We start from the raw sequence: 20,385 nt of genomic DNA, 5'->3' as shown, positions 1-20,385 counted from the left end.
GCTGTGAGGACCAGACCATGGGACAGGATAGGCTGATAGCAACCTGCAAGGAGAGACTTTTAAAATTATCCAGCACAGCTTAAAGAGGAAAGACCTAATGAACCATCACCATCACCGCACATCACTGAAGTGGAAAGTCATGATGGCAACTACCACCACACTCCTGCACAGAATAATTCCAGCTGCCTTCTCAACTGGCAACAGCTGAAATCAGTATAGAGCAAACACCTGGATACTTTTACATCCCTATTTCTTCCCTTCCTTCCCCCAAAACACACACCTACTTTCACTCCCACCTTACTGTATCTGCCGTGAGGAATCAAAGCCTTGTTTATATCTCACATCAGAACTGAGGCTGGGAGCTGAGGATGAACAATTTGCTCAAGAGCACATAAGAGATCTGTGGCAGAGCAAGAAATGCAATCTGAGTGTCCCGAATTGGCTGCCAAACAGTCGCCCACTCATGCTTTGTGTCTCTAAGTGACAGACAGGGGCAGTGGATCTTGTCCAAGGACAGATAAGACAGGAGATAACGCTATCACCTGCATCGCTGCTTTTTGGCAGGAGGAGAAAAGCAGCAGAGGAGAGGGGCTGCTGCCTTTTCCCCTCCTTAATCTGCTTCCTGCTTGCTTCAAAAACAACCCAGTGCATGGTTGTTTATTATTATTATCACTGTTATTTTCCAGAGTGCTGTAAAACCAGGGGATAGAGCACTCTGACAGCCTCATAACAAAGAGCAGATAAAACTAATTAGATTTTGTTCTTCCTTTAGTTTGCTGACTTGATTATTTTTATTTTTATTGTTTAATTATTTATTTTTAGCCCAGAGGCTTACACACACATGTATTTCACTAGACACTGGCAAGGCATCCTTAGGATCGTCTCTGATAGGAAAGGGCTATTGTGGCCCCGCGGGCCTGAGAGCCGGCAAGAGGCTGAGACAGAGGGTGCAGTGTGAGCGCTGCTCAGCGCTGCATCTTCTACCCATGTCATGTAAACCATGGGGGGGAGGAAGGAGAGCGGAGCTATTCACAGCCGCTAAGAGAGTCAGTGAGACAAAAGGCATCAGTAAAAAAAGTTAATGTGCCTGGCAGGAGCCCAAAACTGCTTTAGCAGTGGGGACTATGTGAGTGCCTCGAGGACACCGTCTCTTCTGGCCATTACGGAAATATTTGGCTTGCGTCTCAACCTGACAGCCTTGTTGACTCTTGAGGAATGGCAACGGTGGGGAGCAGGGCGACTTCCCTCTCCTCCCTCCCTTTTTCCATCGGCTGTTTCCAAATTCTTTGGGATTAGCTAGTGACAGCAAGAAAAGGCACTGGCCTCACTGCTCAGCACTTAGCAGGCTGAAGTGAGGTGACGTGCCTCAGCGCGGGGGACAACGGCTCCATTCACTGGGGAAATACCAAACCAGAATTACAAGTGTGCAAGAATAAACAAGGCTGGAGTTAATCTAAAGTTGTTTTACACTCTGTTTTATTAAAGTCAATGCACTTCCGTTCCTCTGTGCAGAGCCTAGTTCTGCTTAATTACCATGACTCAGGGAGAATTTTAATAGCGTGGAGGGAGCAGTGCACAATGGAGGCCCTCTCCTGACCTCTAGAGGTCTGTCAAAAGAAGACGACATCTGCTCCCTGTAGAAGTTCCTGGAAGGAATGAGGCAGCCCATAAAACTGCTTCTGCTGAGGGTTTCCAGGTGCTATTCCCGACTGGTTGGTCACCCAACCCTCTTGCTGTACTTCCTCTGCTCCCACCTTCTCAGCAGCAGGCTGGGCACCCTTGGGCTGGGGGGCTTCGCCCGCTCATTGCATTCTGCAGCATCCCCACTACTTGCTGACAAGTGGTGCAAAAACACGGGAAGCTGCCAGGGACAAGACTTGGCCAGGCTTTTCATATTGCACAGCAGCATTTATGCAGGTGTGGTGGATGTGCACGGACACTTTGCTCCCAGCTCAGATGATGCACTTGGATCCCAGACACTGAAAACACCCTAAGGGCCTTTGCCATCTCTCTGCCTCCTGCAGCTCCTAGCACAGGGATCTATGAAACAGTGGTACTGCTCATCTACATTTGGCTCCACACATGCATGGAAGCTACATCTCCGCTTTTATTATATTAGGACAACTCTTCCGCAGTCTATTAATTCAGTGAATCACAACTAGGGCAGGGTTTTCCCACTGAACAGAATTCTCCCTAGCTTAAGAAATTCAGCATGAAACAGCTAGAAGGCTGAGACTAGCCTATAGTATTTATAGCCAAAGTATTGGTGTTTCATTAAGAAAAATGCTGATTTAAGAAGATTTTTTTTTTCCTTTGCAATAAGATGTACCATTGGCAAGCCTCGGTAAGCATCGTTCAGTTATTGTTGTGGCAGGGTGTTGGTACAGAACGCAGCATGGGAGATGTATACATGCACATCTATAGACACATATACGTACAATAGTATTTTTTGCCCTGTGTCCTGAGGATGTGCTGAATGCTGAAGAACTTGCAGCACGACCTGTGTACGCTGCAGTCTGGACCTAGCACAGTGTGAGTTTTTTGTTATGAATACAAAAAATGTTGGATTTTGAAATTAACTATGCACATATATCGTTTTTTATTAATAAGATTTGAAGCAACGTTATACAAACTATTATAATGGGAACACCTGTTTTACCTCTTTTGTGTCCATTCCTGTGAGCCAACCTTTTATGAAAATTCAGTATTGTGTGCAACAAGCTGCACACTAAAGCAAGCAGAACGGGACATCTGTACAGAGAACACATGCCATACCTAATGAATTAGTTTGGTCTAAGAAGCTCAGCTTCTAAGGACCCAAGCTGCCTGTCTTTTGATCAGCATCATAAAGAGAGAGCTAGAGACAGAGAACTCTTATGTGCTGGTGAAGACTTTAAAACACCTGGCTACTGAAAACCCAGCAGGACAGGAAGAAGCTATTTCTCCAAAGAGCAAGCTCCTGCTGGAAAATATGTTTGGGTAGTCTGGGGAAAGGTGTTCAGAAATGCATCAGAGAAAACCTCATTCTGCACCAGGAATTCTCTGCACAAACAGCACGATGATGAGAGAATGACAAGGTGCTTTTAGTCACGCATCAATACTACTAATAATAATCATCACTGCTAATGGAGTTCTTATAGGTTGTAATGTTACAACATACTATACATTCATCCTTCTCCTTGAGCCTTATAAAGTAATGACAGAGTTGGGAGCCTCTTGCACCACGCAATTAGTTCTATTTGGGTTCAGGGCAATTCCCCATTTGCAGCAGCAGAGTCTAAGACACATGAGAAGTGGAGGCAATATGAGGTGTGAGATGAGGTGATGTGGGCTTCATGCTTTAGGGATGTCGGGCACACGTGTGGGTTCTCAGTCTGTGTTGGATTCTCAGGAATCGGGATCTGTGTTTGCAGGCAATTTTTGGTGAAATCTAATTTTTTTTCCATTTGGGGATCAAAGGAGAAGCTGTTCTGACTCTGTTATGGGAGTCACTGGTAGAACGTGTCCTATATATAATCTACCAGTAATGTCTTCTACTATATTACTGTCTGGCACAATGGGGTCCTGTTCCGTGAACTAGGTTTCCTTAGTGGTATCATAATAAAACTAACAAAAAATAATCAGTCACAGGACTGATGCTTGGGCTAAATTCACTCTTGGATATTGCCACCATCACTAATCTATTGATGGAATATTGGGGGATCCCTGGCTATCTCAAGAGAACATGTTTTTCTCCTTAAAATGCCCCAAATCCCTCTCATTCCCAATAGCTTTAAATAGTAGCTCTAGTTCCCCAGGATGAACTGTTGTATCTGTGCTTTCTTAGCTGGAAGGATGTCTCACAGAGAAAATACAATTTCACAGCATCTGTAAAACAAATTCTACACTCAGGCCCATCCGTTCAAGCATGAAGCGACTCAACTGAGATTACGCTGGACTAGTTCATTCCAGCGCAGCAAAGAGGTGAATTTAGCCCAGGTTTCCAGAGGACCGCTCTGTTTTGTCACTGGTGCTTTCCTTACTATGGCACATCGGATTTCCCACACTGTTGCTGAGATATGACCAGCTCAGAAGCATGCACAGCCTGACCCAACCTGTTGAACACACTGGAAAAATTCTGATCAGACAGAAATCAGATACATGCTCTACAGCTTAAGAGAAATGAACGTGAGTGGAGAGCTCTGGCCAAAGACATCAGTAATTGTCACTCTTCCAGGCAAAGGCTGCTTACCATAATAAGAGCCTAAAGTAGGAAAAGGAGAACCATCTCTGGTTCCTTGGTCTCAGAAGACTGTTCCTCAGGTCAATCTGTATGAAACCACATACTAGAGGCAGCCATGAAACTGGGGGTTATGTTTAGGAATGGGTGATGTTCTCACATAGTACCATCTGGGCCAGTGGCCCCTCGCTCGGCCTTGTGTACAAACCGTAAGGAGTCATTCTCTCTCTCTCTATATATATACAAACTACACAAACATACAGTCAACTTTCTATGCAGAACTGGAGCAACACAGCTGGGAAGGATGCTGAAGCTGGCAAACAGGCAAACACGAGCAGTAACCCATCTGTTTACTGCTCTGCAAGTCAAAGCCTTGTTCACGCAGGGCTGCTCTCGAACCCACTGTACACCCCAAGTGCTGCTGAACGCAGAGGGAGAGCTGTACTGTTGGGTGCTGGTTGGCTGGAAATGTAGAGCCCCCTGAGAGCCTTGGGACTGCGTGTCTGTCCCGTGGTCACTCCCTCATCTTCTGTTTCTCCTTCCACCCACGAGAGGCACTCCTGGATCTCTTGATCTAGCTCAGAGAAGTCCCCTTCGCCATCAGAGCAACTGTCAGTATTATAATCGATTTCTTCCACACAAGGAGGTTCATCATCAGTCTCCAGGCTGCTGTTGCTGCAGCTTCTGCAGAAAAATCAGAAGAGAGACTGGTCATCATCAAAAGAAGGGGTGTTCTCTAGGGGTAAGAGCAAGTAAGAGGGAAATGTGCTTCCTGGGTTCAATCCTGGCTCTGCTAACAAAGCATGAGATGGCACTAAGCGAGGTCCTATGTGTCTTTGTGTCTGTTTCACCATCTGTAAAATGAAGAGTGATACTTCCCTACCTCACAGGAGAAACGATTATTATCACTATTATTGCTATTGCTTATACAGAAACCGAGTGCTTCATATACAGACACCACCATTCCTGCCTTGAGGCACTTACAAGGTTATAGAAGCTGAAATATAGTAGAGGAGGAGGTATTCAGTTTCCAGAAGGTTGCTGGTTTAATCATCATCCACCTTCCACATTTAGTGTAAGACCTAATTAATCCAAGTGGTTGAAATGCTTTGGCATCTTTTCCTCCTGTTCTGTGCAAGCTCACAGCACTGCTAACAAGAAGCAGCACAAACAAAAAACGGAGGCTCTCAGCTCTTCGAGCACATGGGCTCCAAGGAGGGCAGAAATACCAGGAGTGCTTGTGTTTTGGAAGGAGCATGAAAAGGCTTTGGCAGCATGACTTCCTGAGGAAGGGCCAAATTCAGAGGCAAGCCTGAATGGCTGAGGAGAGACTCTAAATGGGTATCACAGCTATGTTGTCTGGATCTCAGAAGGGTAGGTTACACTACCTTAGCCTGCTGCCATTTACTTACAGGAATGGTCATAGGCTTTCTTTACACGCCCACTTTCAATACATATTGTATTAGGTTGGCCTAATGCAATATTTATGGCAGAATTGTAACCACTAGACTAGATGGCTCTGGGGGATAAGGTCTTTCTCCTACCTAACCGCCTAGTTCCCATTTGGCCCTTAGCCCAGGAGGGCAGCTGGGTAATTTTTTGAGACCAGAAAGAAGCCTGTGGTTTCAATGCTGCCTGGGTCAGAGTCTGGATGAATCAGGGGGACAGATAACTGTGTTTTTCACCTCCAGGTCAATGTTTTCAATCAGACTCAAAGCAGGGGAATGTATTGCTTTGGGGGACTGGGAAAGGAATAATAATCTTCCACCGCTGGGCCAGAGTTTCTAATTTGTCCCAAGTTGGGAAGAATGAATGGCTTGGCAGATGGAGCATACACAGCTTTAATGTGTGGTCTGCTCATTTACATGTCAGTACCCGGAATAATCTTCCAGCTCTCAGCTGTTTCACAGCAGTGCCAGCATCTGAGGTTTCAGAACATACCAAAGGTGTAAAGTATTGCTTTTGGATGTATTGATCCCTTCTCTCTTCTGCACTCCAAAAAAGGCGTAAGATTTTCCTAGCTTTGAGACTCCAGATCTTAACTGTATACAGACTACTCTGCAAGCAGAAACAAGCGGTGTCAACCCACTTCTCCTTCTCTGGCTGATCTCTGGCTTAGTTTACTTCAAAGGCTGTGTATAAAGGATTCTCTGAAAGCTTAATAGAGCTGTACAGCTTAAAAATAAATAAAAGAATAATTATGCACTTTTACAGTTTCTGGCTCTACTTCAGTCTGCTCAGAAATCTGGGTCAGGAAGAACTCATACTGAAGTGGAGTATGTGACATGAAACAAAACAAACAAACCAGGACAATCCTCCCAGCACAAACAGCAACAAGCAGTGGTCTCTATTGAGTCTGACCAGTGATTTTTTTTTCATATTGCAGGCATGGCATGAATCACCGTGATACCAAGTACCTATGATAATGTTCAAAGCTGACTAAACTCAGGGGAACTAGATTTTTCATTTATAAGCTCTGCTCTTGCGGCTTTGCAATCAAAAAGAACCAAAGCGTATCTACTTTCAATATTGCACTTGTATGTTTGGGAGGAACTGCTAATGCCATTGGGACAGAGCGTAGCTGCCATCCAACTCACTGATATTTTACAGATGGAACGATTCAGTTTGCAACCTAGGAACTGAAGGTCAAACATTTGCATTAACAGGATAACAATTTTTTAAAAAATCCCTATTATTACTGGATTTCCGACAAAAAGGGGAAAATGACTTCTAGCACAAAAGCACTTTACTATGGAAGGGAAATCTGGAAGACAACACTCAGAGAACGAAAAAAGAAAAACACACAAACCTGCCATTTCCTTACATTGAAGACTGAAGGGACAGTCTTATGAAGCAAGTATTTATACATAAAACCTTTATAATGGACTGCAGAAGCTCTCTCTTTCAAGATGGATGCTGTCATGTTGCCTACATACATAGTACACAAAACACCAAGACCGTGACAATTTGATACTTGGACAGATATACTGCAGGGAGAGGTTCCCCACAGGTGAGGATATGCCTAGACCATGTTTAGAGGTCAGGAAAGAAGACTTTCTTCCTAGTTTGTTCTGCCCTTTGCTCCTCTGCTGTGACAGTGAATGAGCGAGCCATTCTGACTGACTGCTTTAGTAGTGGTTTCTCCAGTATTGACTGATACCCACTGGATCGATGCCACCACCACAGATCACATAATGAGCTACCAAACAGCAAATAGACGGTACCAACTTCCTCTCGCTGCCAACGCAGGCTGTAATCACACTGGTGACTTAAAAGTTGAAAGACTCTTTATCACACTACCAAACTCTACAGCTACATGTCTCTTCTATGAGGAATCTTCCATCCCAATAATTCACTTCCTGCTGCGGGGAGATTTAAAACACATAACAAAGCAATACAAATGGGCTAGTTCAAACCAGCAGGTTAGAGGTTCTTCTGAAAGAGGAGACGTGACAGCATGCAGCATGCTGGGGAGCCAGCTAGAGTCCCTCTAACGAAGCTGCCAAAGTCGTTACATGCTGCTTCTCCACATCACAAAGACCAGCTCCTTTAGGAGAGAATGCAAATGGTGAAACATGGTAATAAGCAGAAATGCCAATATCTAGACTATTGTATACCATTGCAGAAGGTGTGCCTTTCTTTCTTTTCCAACAAAGAGTCATGGGGTTTTTTGTGAGGGGCAGGTTCTTGGTATTTTTTTTTGTTTGTTTTTTTAATCTGATTTTTAAAAGCTGCAAAAGAATCCCCCCCCAAAAAAAAAACAAAGAGAAAAACCCCAGGGGACATGAAACAGATTTCCCAAAGAATAATGATGTTGTCTTACAGAAGGTAAACAATGAGGAAAACCAATGACATTACATTAGAGAACTCCAAGACAAACATAGTCTATGAATACCACTGAACGTGAACGCAGTACAGAAGAGGGGGAGGAAAGGCTGGTAATATATCTACAGCCAACAGTCCCCCAGCTATCACAATAAAACATGTACGCATGTGGGTTGATCTACTAATTCAAAACCTACAGCCTCGTAGCCCTCATCTATGCCAGCCGATGGGAGCCACAACAGCAATTTGCAACTTTATGATGTGATAAATAGAATTTCTTTGTTTTGATTTTTAATTTGCATATTTATTGAGATATGACTTGATCTTAATTAGTTCTCCTTTTGTATGTGGGTGTGTTTGTTTATTTACTTGGTTTTGGAAAGCAAGCAAGCTTTGGTATCCTGTAGAATGATTCTGGATTTTTTCTGACTTAACATGAGGAGAAGGAGAAGGGAGCCCAGTCCTTCCTTACATGTCAGCATAACTTGAGCTTTCTGGTATGACTGAAAAACACTTCTTTCAGGTGCTTCCTGCAAACCCCTCATTCTAAGTCAGCCTACCTGTTAGGTCACAGCTGGACAGAAACCTTGCAAGTCAGCTGTCCTGCTGAACTGCACATAAGGAAAGACAGTCTATAGTTGGGGCTGATAAACTACAGCTACATGCTGTACATGGGGATGGCTGATGATCTTTCTTCCATACATAATTCTCCTTCACTTGTGCATACACTTCCAGGGCATGGAGGAAAACTAGAGATGTCCTAAGGAATTTCTTAGGATTTTTCACTCATATTTTGCTTGTGTGGCAGGTCACTCCATCTCTGTATATTCTACTGACTGGCTCAAAATAGAATGTGTTTTATTTTTTCTGCTGGAGAGAACAGGCACTGACAACTGTCCCTCATAGGGAATCTGTGACTATTGTTCAGGGTTGCTGCTTGACCTTCACTTGACAGGCCTCGCAGTTGCAGTGCGTTAGAGAAGGAGATGGAGCATTTACTTTTTTTTCATACTGCTCCTCTCACTCTTGTGAAATTTGCTGCAGTTGTGACGGAGCAAAGCTAGGAAGTGAGTGGTTAAATGTTTCACCCAAAAGGAGGAAAGGCTAAGTCTGGGGACTACCGCTGGTCATGGACATATCAATGACTCCCTGTGAAGAATGTATCAACAAACAAGCAAACATGTCTTCATCTTCTCTCTGAAGTGAAAAATAACATCCCAGTAGCTGCATAATCACCCTCTCTGTAACCCTATTTTGTCCTTTCCCTAAACCTTCTGACCACCATGATATGTCCCAATCCTTTGGAAGATACCCAATGCAGGGATATGGCTGTGTATAACGAGCCAAGCACGTCTCTGATACAGCTCATAGACTAAATAAGGCAGGAAATGGCTTTCTTGAAATTTTTCAAGATACCAGACATTTCCCTGTGAGAAACCAGAAAAAAGATTTATGTCTGACCTAAACAGACCAAGTTCTCAGCAATTACAGCATTTGCCTGAAAGAACGGTGTGCTTTTTCTCCACTCAAGCAGGGATTGGAGACCCTGTTCCCTGACCACGGTTATCACCTGCACAGAAGGGGAATCTCTCATTCTTTTCCAACAAAGTTTTACCCGTTGTATGAACAGTTATATACATGCTGGTAAGTGTCCTGCAACTTTTAAATATATGCTGCCCTCTCTGCAGTGAATTGGGATTGCCTTGCCCTTCTTTTTTTTTTACATTAAAATTCCACCTACGTCACCGAAAAGGGTGTGTGGTCTTGCACAGTTTTGCTTTTGAGGAATCCATATGTTTTATTAAAAGTATTCTACAGGAACACTGCTTCTGAAGTCTTGTAATGAATCCAAAATGAATCTTAAGCAGACGCATTTGCAGTTATCCCAGAGTACAATTCTGCTTTTAATAGCTTCATAAAGTAGTATTTTAAGACATAAATGAAACAACTATGATGCTTGTAGGTAATTACACCTGTAAGAAATACACTACAGCAACAAGATGCCAACGAAGAAGGCCTTTATTCTGCCCTTAGTGTCTTGATTCACTTGCTACAAGGTGTGGTGCACACCTTGCAATGATTCTCCAATTTGATCTCTGCAATTCAGAAGCTCTCCAGACAGCAGCCTGGCTTCCCCTCCTGCCTGAGAAAAGCCAGACAAGGCTCTATTTAGTCCCTGACCTCGCCAAGGGAAAGAATCAGCTATGCACTGGTGCAAGATGGCTCCAGCTTAAGGAACTATCGCATTCGCCTCCTTTGTTGCCACACAGTAAACAACAATGATATGAACTTTGTAGGCTCCCATGAGATTTCCCTTTCCAAAGACTGTGCCAAGGACTTTTACATCTTAAAACATCTCGTGAGAAAATGCGTGCTAAGCCCTAGGCAACGCCAGGTGCCCTGGATTTCAGCCCACCACGGCCCATCCTTTCATGAACAATATGAACATAAGTAAACACTGCCTTGAATTCTGTTTGCTATGGCTAAGAGATGTTGGTCTCCTTTTGAGTGTAGGTGGTTGTTTTTTTTTTTTTCTTCCTGCTGCAAATAGCCAAGAGAAAGGTGTAATTCATTGCTAAGGCTCATACTAATTAGTTTTTCAGGCATTCCCAGGGTAATTGTGGGCTGTAATATTTATAATTGATTTGCCCAGATTAAAAATGGATGTCTAGTGCACCAGTTAGATAAGTAAAGAGCAAGTGGGGCTTTATAATTTAGAGAGAAGGAAAGACAACTTGTAAATGAAGGGAAAGCATGAAGAGCAAGAAACAGGCTGACTCCTGGCCAATACTGTCCTCTAATGTTCATTCAGGCTTGCAACAATTTAGCCCTGGACAGAGTTTTACTTGCATCTAGTAGAAGCTCTATTAGTCTTCTCAGGAATGACTGTTTCCATTCTCCTTATTGGTAAGAAGGTGGCTGATGACTGCTGTAAGAGCAGAAGAGATGCTGAGTACACACCTCTCATTAAACATGGTTGGGAAATCGAAAAGCCTTGTATGAATATGAAGAACTGCATTTAATTGAATTACTTCATGTCATTGGTAGAGCTTTGATCCTTCTGTGAAAAACAAGTATAGAGGACAAGCAGGCGTTTTTCTCCCATTTGAAGGATACTAGCTTGACATTACATGATGTTCTTGGATTGCAGATATCTCAATTCAAATCCAGGCATGTTTCTAATGCTAATCAATAAAATTCACATGGGCTGGTTTTTAGACTTGCAGGATGGAAAAGCTGGTGAGAAGCCAAAGGCTTCGGTCTTATGAACAATCATTAATTTCTTCCTAATGGAGAAGAAATCTATATATCAGTGCAGCGCTAACATTGCATCTTTAGCATTCTTATAACTGTAGGCTTGAGCAGATACAAATCAGCCATGAAATGGAGCTATGACGGTTGGTGCAGACCCCAGATAAACACAGGAAATAGAAGGTGGGTGACATAAAATAGATGGGATAATATCCATCCACCAGGCAGCACTGTCAGTGGCTTGGATTTCACTCCGAGTTTAAGAATCAAAAGAAATGCTTCCAAACCAGATAACATTTTGGCTTTCTATAGTTTAAGCTTCCTGAGAAATATGAGCAGTCAAGTCCCCCTCTATGGGAAGGTATTTACTAAGACTACCGGAACTCATTAGGACACTGAATAATGTAAGAGTTGCTGAAAATGTGATTTTGAAAGTGTTTGAGAGCTTTTTTCACAGTGTCTATACTTCAAGCAATTTCTTTTCAAAATGGTAATCACATTATTGATGATACTTAGCAGTCCAGCCACAGTAATACAGGAAGATTATTGGAATCCTTGTAATTGCTTTTGGGTGCTTCCAGTAATTGAGACATTGGCACTGTAGCTGGAAAAAAAAACGTGGAATGATTTTGGCTTAGATGCTGAAAATTTGTACTGCTGAGGATAAATAATGTAAAGGCATGCAGGTTCTCCTGGGTTCTTGTTTCCCTTAGTGCTGTTTCATGTAATTCCACTGACTTCATCCAAGTTTTATAATTGGTTCTATATATTTAATTTCAAAAATCCAAGTTCCATATGTATATATCCCTTAGTTCTCTCTGAGCGACTTAAAGGATTTGGGGTTTTTGAAAGCAAAATGTTTTAAGATGGCCAAGATATGTCTAGACTGTGTTTTAGTTACATATCTGTTTTATGTACAGGGTATTTTTTGGGTCAGATAACCATGCATGCAAATATTTGCTTGCACACCACATGAAAGATAGACATCTAACTACCCGACTTAACTAACAACTTCTGTAAGTTACTAAATACCAACCACGATACCCCTTGGAGGAGAAAGCAACCTCTCGGTTGCCAGTTTTTCTTCTTGAAAATCTATTTTTAGCTAATAACCACTCTGACGTTTCAGAGAATCTATCTATCTATGATAGATGTGTATACCTGTGTGTATATATGTAAATATGTCTATACAAGCACACAGAGTAGATCACCATCCCTTATCCGTCTTTCCTTACAGATAGATAGATAAATAATAGATACACATATATGTATATATGCATACACTCAGATACCCACACACCTACACATCCCCACAATTACATGGTTTAGTCTGTATTCAGAGCAGTATTTTCATTACAAGACATAGGAGATTTCAGGAGATACTCCTACAGCTAGTGGAGAGATAACAATAGGTGATCACTGAACCTCGATTCTATTGCATTCAATAGAAATGAAAGAAAGAGTGGGCTACTGACCAGGGCAAACCAGTTCTTTGACTCTAGTCTTCAGGTAAGTGTTGACAAAGCAGCAGGTCACCTGAAGGGGGATTTAGACCATCTGGGTAGGACTTGAGATATATTAGGACGGTCAGCAGGCGGGCAGAAATAGTTGTCTAAAATATAAAGTATTATCATCAGCTATTTGAGAGCTTAAACTAGAAGCTAAAAGCAAGACTGTGTGGCAAAAGTTAAGAACTTGTGTTCTCAGTAGGGAAATATGGACATATTCTTATTCCACATGAACCTGACTCATTTGTGTACCTTTTAAAGTAAGGAATGACTGTTTTAGAGACTCTTCTGTATAGCTCTTTTTTCTTTTACAATCACATGTCTTCAAATGGGTAAACAATGACTGGGACTAAAAGTATTAAGCTGTGGTAAAAAGAGTGATTCTGGTTCTGGAGTGTCCAGAGAGGGGAGAGGGTATGGCACCATGTGGGGGTTCAACAGCTGGTTTACCACTGGATTCTACTTTTAAGGAAAGCCTTCAGGCAAATGTCAGCTTAAGAGTCACAGAAAACAGTTTCTGGAGCATACTGAAAACAATTAATTTAAGGCCAATATAATGGCAAAGCACTGAAGCCTAAGAGGTTCCAGCTAATGGACATCAGTCAACATGGCCACCTCTCAAAGTAACTTCATCTCTACAAGGTCCTATGTTATCACAGATTTTTTTGAAATGAAACAAACACAAACCTGCAAAGTCATAATCCCCCTAAAAGTTATGCATCTAATTCCAGGGATGTTCATCATAACTGATCTGAGAAACTTCTTGTAGCGTAAAAAGTTCTGAGACTAATACATAACTTTTTTTCTCTCGTCCTTTCCTGTGGAAAATAAGAGTGTTTAGTCGATATCGTAATTTGGAAAGAGAGAGAGAGAGACTCTGTGTGTGTGTGTGCGTGTACCCATAAGAGTAAAAAGCAGAGAAGGCAAGGTCAAAGAAATCTATCTTGCCTTTAAAGCAAATTGAAGCAGGGTTTATAGCAGAAACATCTGATGAAGTATGTGTGATCATAGATAACCGATAATAGATCCAGGTTAAAACTTCAGCCTCTGCCCTCATCCTAAATCTTTTCTCAGACATAATGAGATTCAGACAAAACAAATCTGAACACTTGTGTTCAATATATTTCAAAACATTCTGATCAATTGTGGTTTTAACACCATATGGAACCAAATCCAAAACCTTACTTAACCTCACTCATTACACAGCTGATTTGCATATGCTTTGGACTCCATTAAGGACAACAAAAAATGTCAGCTACAGCATATAATTGCAACTCTTGCTAATTCCTTGATCTTGCCAAAGCCCTGCCAGATGTTTCATGAAAAATAGCAAATATTTCATTATTCTGTCCCTGCCTCCTAAAATTTGTCAGGAATTGCAAGGATGAATTTTAGTGGTTTAGCACACAAGAAAAACAATAAGCATGGAGGGCTGACACAAACATAAAGCACCACCTTCGTCCTACCTCAGAACTCAAAGAGGGTTTAAAGGGATTCTTCGTGCCAGAAGGACCTACCAGCCAGGAACATATGACTCCAAGTAAACAGAGGAAAGAGGAAAAACAACAACCATTGGGTGTGATGTAAGGAGAATGCATCGCCTTGCAAAAAGAACATAGTAAAGCACGTATAAAAGTTGTCATTGCTGTTTGTTTTACAACAGATCTCCTAATACTTTTCTGTGTTCCTGTTGTAGGTATTTAATAATGTTTCACCTGTATAACAGTGAGGTGTTGTTTTCAAATGAATCCACTTGTAGCATCTATCAATTCCCAGCAGGGAACAATTTTTAAAATTGTTGTTAAGATGAGTATTTCCTGAATATTTTATAAAAAACAATTTTCAAATGCCTGCCAAAATGTTCTATGTGTTTTACCCGAAAGTTACATTTCCTTGTTTTTTCTGTATGTGAATATGTGTGTGTATATTTATATATGCATATATAAATTCTTAAAAGAATACTAACACATCACAGAAGCAAGCATATTCTGAGTGAAAGCTGAAGCAACATAAACTGACAAAAGTGTTCATTTAATCAGAATAAGACATGTATTTGGATGGATGGGGCAAATTAGAGCACAGCTTGCAGAGCAGTGAAACATAGAGAACCACACTGAGCATTTAACATCACACACTGATTTACAACCAAAAATGATAAAAGGTCAGTCCTTGTGTGCAGACTAAGTGACTGATAAGATACGTCAGACTGCTCATCAAGGGAAAATTGAATCATGAGGTTAAAACACTTGTGTTTGAAGGATACGGGTTCTACGCTTGGTGGGCTCGCAGTCCCTTTGAGCAAACTGCTTTTCTGTCTTTGCCCCAATTCCCCAATAACACAAGGCTCCATCTCTCTACCTGGCTGGCAGGCTTATGGCATGGTGGCAGAGCCAGGGTGTGCCTGAAGCCCTCCATCAGCTGTCTAGTCTGAATGAGGGTGCAAAGCTGTTTAATTGCCTCTTCTATGTGAGTGCCTTTCTCTCTACTGAAAGCAGTAAGAAAATAGGTGCTTCATAATCTTGGTGGGTCTGGTCCAAAACCTCCTCTCAGCAAACCAAGACTTCAGTAAAGAAAATAACAAGTTTCCAGATCCATTAGGGAAAGAAGTGAGGGTTCATGATTCTGCCAGACAGGAATGTGGAGTTTAGCTGGAGGAATGATGAGGATGTAGGACTCCTGCTGACATCAGGAGGAGAGAGAGGTGCTCAGTAATACCAAGGATTAGCTGCCAGGTCATATTTCAAAGAGAAACTAATTCTTGCAGTACTGAAAAAAACTGAAGTCATAAAAGCGAAGGGGAGTTTATTCAGATGGGAAAGAAACTGTCGTGAGCTGCCCGGTTTTCTGTACCCAGTCTGGCCTCTGATTTTAAGCTGTCCAGCTAGCCTGTCTAGCAGAAAAAGCCAGCCATCCAGCTCGAGGAAACAAAGGCTGAGGACTCGTGAGGTTCCACTGGACCCGAAAACCTCATTAGTCAGGAAATCTTGTATTTCCTGGCATTTGCCTTTGTATTTATGTTTTCCTAGCTCCTCATTTTGTCTCTTTGCTTCAGGAAGCTGCTTATTGCACCAAAATAAAGTGACATCTACTCTTCTCATGGTGGATTCTGTCTTCCAGGAAGAGAAACACCGGGAAAAGACCAGATCGTGAGTTGTTCTGGCTCATGAATTGTCCCTCAAGGCATTGAAAAAGCCCACAACAATTTTATTTGCCAGTACAAACAGCACAAATCCAAGTGCTAGAACATACCTACACACTTTACGGAGGGCATGCATTTGGGAAGGTTATATTTATGAATGCATACAGGGTTCCTGGCTGCTGTGCATTGTGATAGAATCTCTTTTCTTCTTCCTTCTTCTCCATCAAATCATGATGGCATAATTTTCTTTACAGACCTTTTTGCTGCATCAGGTTTACATAGGGACCCCCGCGATAACATTTCTAGTGTCAGAACACACAACCCCTTAAAAAAAATACTGTATGCTGCTGAAGAACGCAGGCTCTCGGAATGGTGGAGATAATAGGATGGTAGAGCAGGTGCAGCCAAGTCAGACTGCCGCTGGCTTTACCCTGAGTTTGCCAGGCTTACGCTGGACTTTTTCCTTTTCTACACAGCCAACCTGCAGATAAACTGTGTCAGATTTAATGGTGCATGATACAGGCAATTCAGTATCAAGGAGAAAAAAAGCATCTCTGAAGCAAGATGTATCAGCTTAGCTCGAAAAGCAGCCTATCAAGAAACACTGCCAAGGCAATTTTAGAAATCTATGGTTTAGATGTTACCTTAAGCCTAAAACTTTGTTTGAAAACTTCATACTTCTCACAAGCAGACTAGCAAAGCCCAGGAGGATCAGTCCAGATATCAGTCCGGATAACAAAGTAATACACTTAGTGTATACGAAGTGCTGTACACATGAAAGGTACAGGAAGGATGGCAACATTATACAGTTTTATCCTGCAAGGAATCAAAGCTGTTATTACACAGCAGTTTTCTCAGGGCTATTACACTCCATTGCTTACCCACCAATCAGCTTACCTTTCTGGGCTTCCCAACAATATGAATCACTTTTAAATAACAATGCATTTACTTTACATACAAGCTTTGCAGCCTGAAACACCCCATACTGCTTTCTGAGAGCAAGGGAAGCAGTCCGATGATTTATCAGGAAAAGGTCTGCTGACGTGCATGGAGCTGCACCGGCATGGCCCAGCTGAGCAGCTGAACTCCTGAACAGCATCATCACCACTAATTTTGCAGCCATTTCTGAGGCAGGGAACGCCACCGCTTTAAATCTTGTCATTTTTAGAACAGGAAGCAAAGAATTCCAAATTCAGTGAACAGCCAGTGGAACAATTTTAAGGAATGCAAGATATAAGAAATATGCCCTGTGTCAAACCTTGGCAAAGGTACAAGGTCTAGATCCTTAATTCTTAATAGAGTATTTCTTAGTTTGCTAGTAAGGATTGCTGTGCAATGATGATCATTTAATCATAATTACAACAGCAGTGAGAGCCCATGGCGCTTTTCACGTCAGCTTTACACACTTACTCCACAGATGGGCACTATGGCGAGGCATGGTGCAAACTGCAGGCATTGCTGGAGGAGTGGTGCCTGCTTGTGCAGTTTTGGGAAAGCACGGGGCTTGGGAAGTGGCAGAGCAAGGTCAGAGAGGCTGTATACACTGATCCAGGGGATCTTTTAGGCAGCCTTTTTCAGCCATGCTCCTAGCAACATGCGTCAGTGAAAGCCGGCACAGATCCTGCTGGTTGGCTTTCTGTAGTACACATGTATTTACTGTAACTGTCTCCTATGAGTTTAGGAGAAAAAAAGCCCAGAATTAAATACGCTCACACAATTAGGGTCATATTAACCTAAGCTGGTGAGGGTGAATTCATTAAGCAAAATGGGTAAATTATATGTCCAAAGATCTGTGATGACAGAGGAGCAAAGCCAGGCACCACAAACCAATAGCTCTAGCTTCAGAGAGATGCTTCCTTCCACCTTCTCATGTTGTTCTAGACATTTCCAAAAACAAGGGAAGTCTGCGGGGAGACAATCAAGGAAGAAGAAAATTTCTTGAGCTGTCTATTCCCTTGCTGCTTTCAAGGTCTGCCCCTCAGAAGCTTGGCATACCCTTCTCCCACGCTACTCCCTATAGTCAGGAAATGCCTAACATTTCACTTCTTACAGAGGATCTCCTCTGAGATGGATTAACCTAACACTCCTTAAACTCAGACCTATCAATTTCCTCTGTTGGAGACTTTGGATTTAGATATCTTTGCTGTACTGGAAAATATCCACTGATAACAAGCAATTATTATTACAAGATATATCCTTGGAGATAGAAACTGGCTGCTAGGAAAGACTGAAATGAAGGGGAGAGGGGAAAACCAAAAATACGAGTCTCACTTAACCTGAGAGGGTTTTAATCACTTTCCTAGCGTGTTGTACCCAACAGCCCTTGGACAACCCCCTGAACAAGACTCAATTGACACCTTCCATGTAAAGCGCTTGATTTTCCCACAATAACGTTAAGTATCATTACTGGAAATGGATGGTAGAGTTCAATGCTAATTTCAAATTTAATTTGGTGTTTGAAGCCATTAAAAATATATATAATCCCTTCTCCTCCCCACGAACTAGTATTTGGGCCCTGAAGGCAGCATCCGTAGCAAGCTAAAAGACAGTTTGTGGAGTTCTTTTTGTGAGACTTTATGAGCATGCATTAGATCTAATGATTTATAAAACATATACCTAGTATAATGCCTGCAATAGCAAGAATTGAAATCAGTTTGTGGTAAGGACTGTTTTAAAGCATTAATTGTAGTGGGGAGGAGATGCTGTAGAAGAACAACTGAGGTTAATGTGCTTATCTTTCCATTGCTGTGGACCTGCATACCAGGCATGTTCAGGTCACAGAGAAAATGAACTGAGCAAACCAACTCTGGCATATGCCAGATTGACTTTGAGGTGCATCATAAACTCTCAGAGGGTTCAGAGCACAGGCTGACTGTGCTGAACAAGCAGCATTAGCAGTAGCCTGGAGGATGCCTACCAGTGCCCCGAGAAGGAACTTGTCTGCTTCAAGGGCACTGTGATAACGCATGCTAAGTAGAGACCGATAGCCCCCTAATGAGCATTCCTGACATGGGGCTGAGCAATCAATAAAAGGACAGGGTAGAAAGGTGGTTATGGAGGTGAACAAAACAGTAGCTGGTACAGAAGTCCATTCAGTGGAAATACTGAAAACCTCAGTCCAGACCACAACAAGGAAATGGGCCCTCTGTAAAGCTCAGGAGAGGTCTAAGGTGAGACACAGTGAGGGTAGAAAGATGTCAAGTATGAATGTACATTCACTCCTCAGATGCCCTGGACTCTAGCAGTCCTCAGGACTGCTGACCGCAGGAAGCACAACAGGAGCTGCCTCCCTGGAAAGGCTCTCAATTTGGGCAGCATCTACCAGGCGTAGGAGTAAGCCTGACAGCCTCAGCAGGAATAGGTGTCCATGTAGATGAGAATTCTTGCCCAAAGCCTTTTACAGGAGAACAGGATGTTCTGCACTGCTGCCAGGACACTCAGTAGAAGGACTATTGACTAAGGTCAATAAGGTAGCTGAGGAGAGTTGGGAATGGAGGTCCCTACAGGGGCTTGTGGGGTTAGCACAGCAGCATGGGACAGACAAGCCCATAAGGTCAGGCCTGGGCCAGTACAACACAGGGGTAGAAATGATTTTGAAACGCGTCATCCCTTGGTAAGCCTGGATACAAGATCGGAAGCTCATACCCAGATTGTGGCCTATTTCCAATTCTGAAATCCAAACACTGTATTTTCCCATTTACTTGTCCAATGTTGCTTCAGCACTTAATTGTCTACCTGCTGGCTTGGCCTTTTCTGCCATGCTGTTGCCAGGCCATCAATGATGTGTCCATCAGGGTGAAACGAGCTTTGAATCAGGTGATAAATTGCTGTTTTTGTTGCAGCTGCTAACATCTCTTAAATGTTTAAATAATATGATCGCACACATATCTAGTAGCTGCTTGGTTACGTGTATTTTGGATGAAGTGCTATGCAGTTTCTTAGATGTGTGTGTCAAATATTCATAGATGGCAGGCTACTGAAATATCTTTCGCTAGTATTTATTTATAGAATTTATTTATCAAAAGAATCAATCTTTATGTGCCTAGCTGCAGCATTACTTGTTGCCTTACCCATTTTTCCCAGAGAGTGTCTGTCTATCTAACAATATCGCTCTTCCTGCAACATCTATTCACAGTATGTCTGTCCAAGGTATCTTCCCATGTGTACTTATAGTATCCATCTCTTTAATTTTAACTATACATCCACTCCATCTAATGCTCCTCATCTATCTGAAACACTTGCTGTATCTCTCCACACCATCTCTTTATCTCGTCAGTGGTATCTGTCTCTCCGTAGTGACTCTCTATCCCTTTCTCTCAGTCACAAACAGCACCAGAATGTAATTATGGATTTTGGACCACAACTATAGTTTCCTTTTTTTGCTAATTCAGGCTCACAAATCACTGATTAATTTATTTATTTTGATGGAAAGGCTAGATGTG

The 20,385-nt window shown here is 42.3% G+C and overlaps 1 protein-coding gene across 1 annotated transcript in view; it reads right to left on the bottom strand.

The window, feature by feature from the left end:
• Nucleotides 1–4,596: 4,596 nt before the first annotated feature.
• AGBL1 (AGBL carboxypeptidase 1) overlaps nucleotides 4,597–20,385 on the bottom strand; it is a 296,923-nt gene continuing 281,134 nt past the window's right edge. The window contains exon 23 of the mRNA XM_075159559.1: nucleotides 4,597–4,903. Coding sequence (XP_075015660.1) covers nucleotides 4,597–4,903 — 307 coding nt within the window. The remainder of the gene's footprint in view (nucleotides 4,904–20,385) is intronic.

Source organism: Calonectris borealis, chromosome 11 (genome assembly GCF_964195595.1).
Source record: "Calonectris borealis chromosome 11, bCalBor7.hap1.2, whole genome shotgun sequence".
Classification (NCBI taxonomy): domain Eukaryota; kingdom Metazoa; phylum Chordata; class Aves; order Procellariiformes; family Procellariidae; genus Calonectris; species Calonectris borealis.
This window is presented reverse-complemented; position numbering and strand designations above follow the sequence as displayed.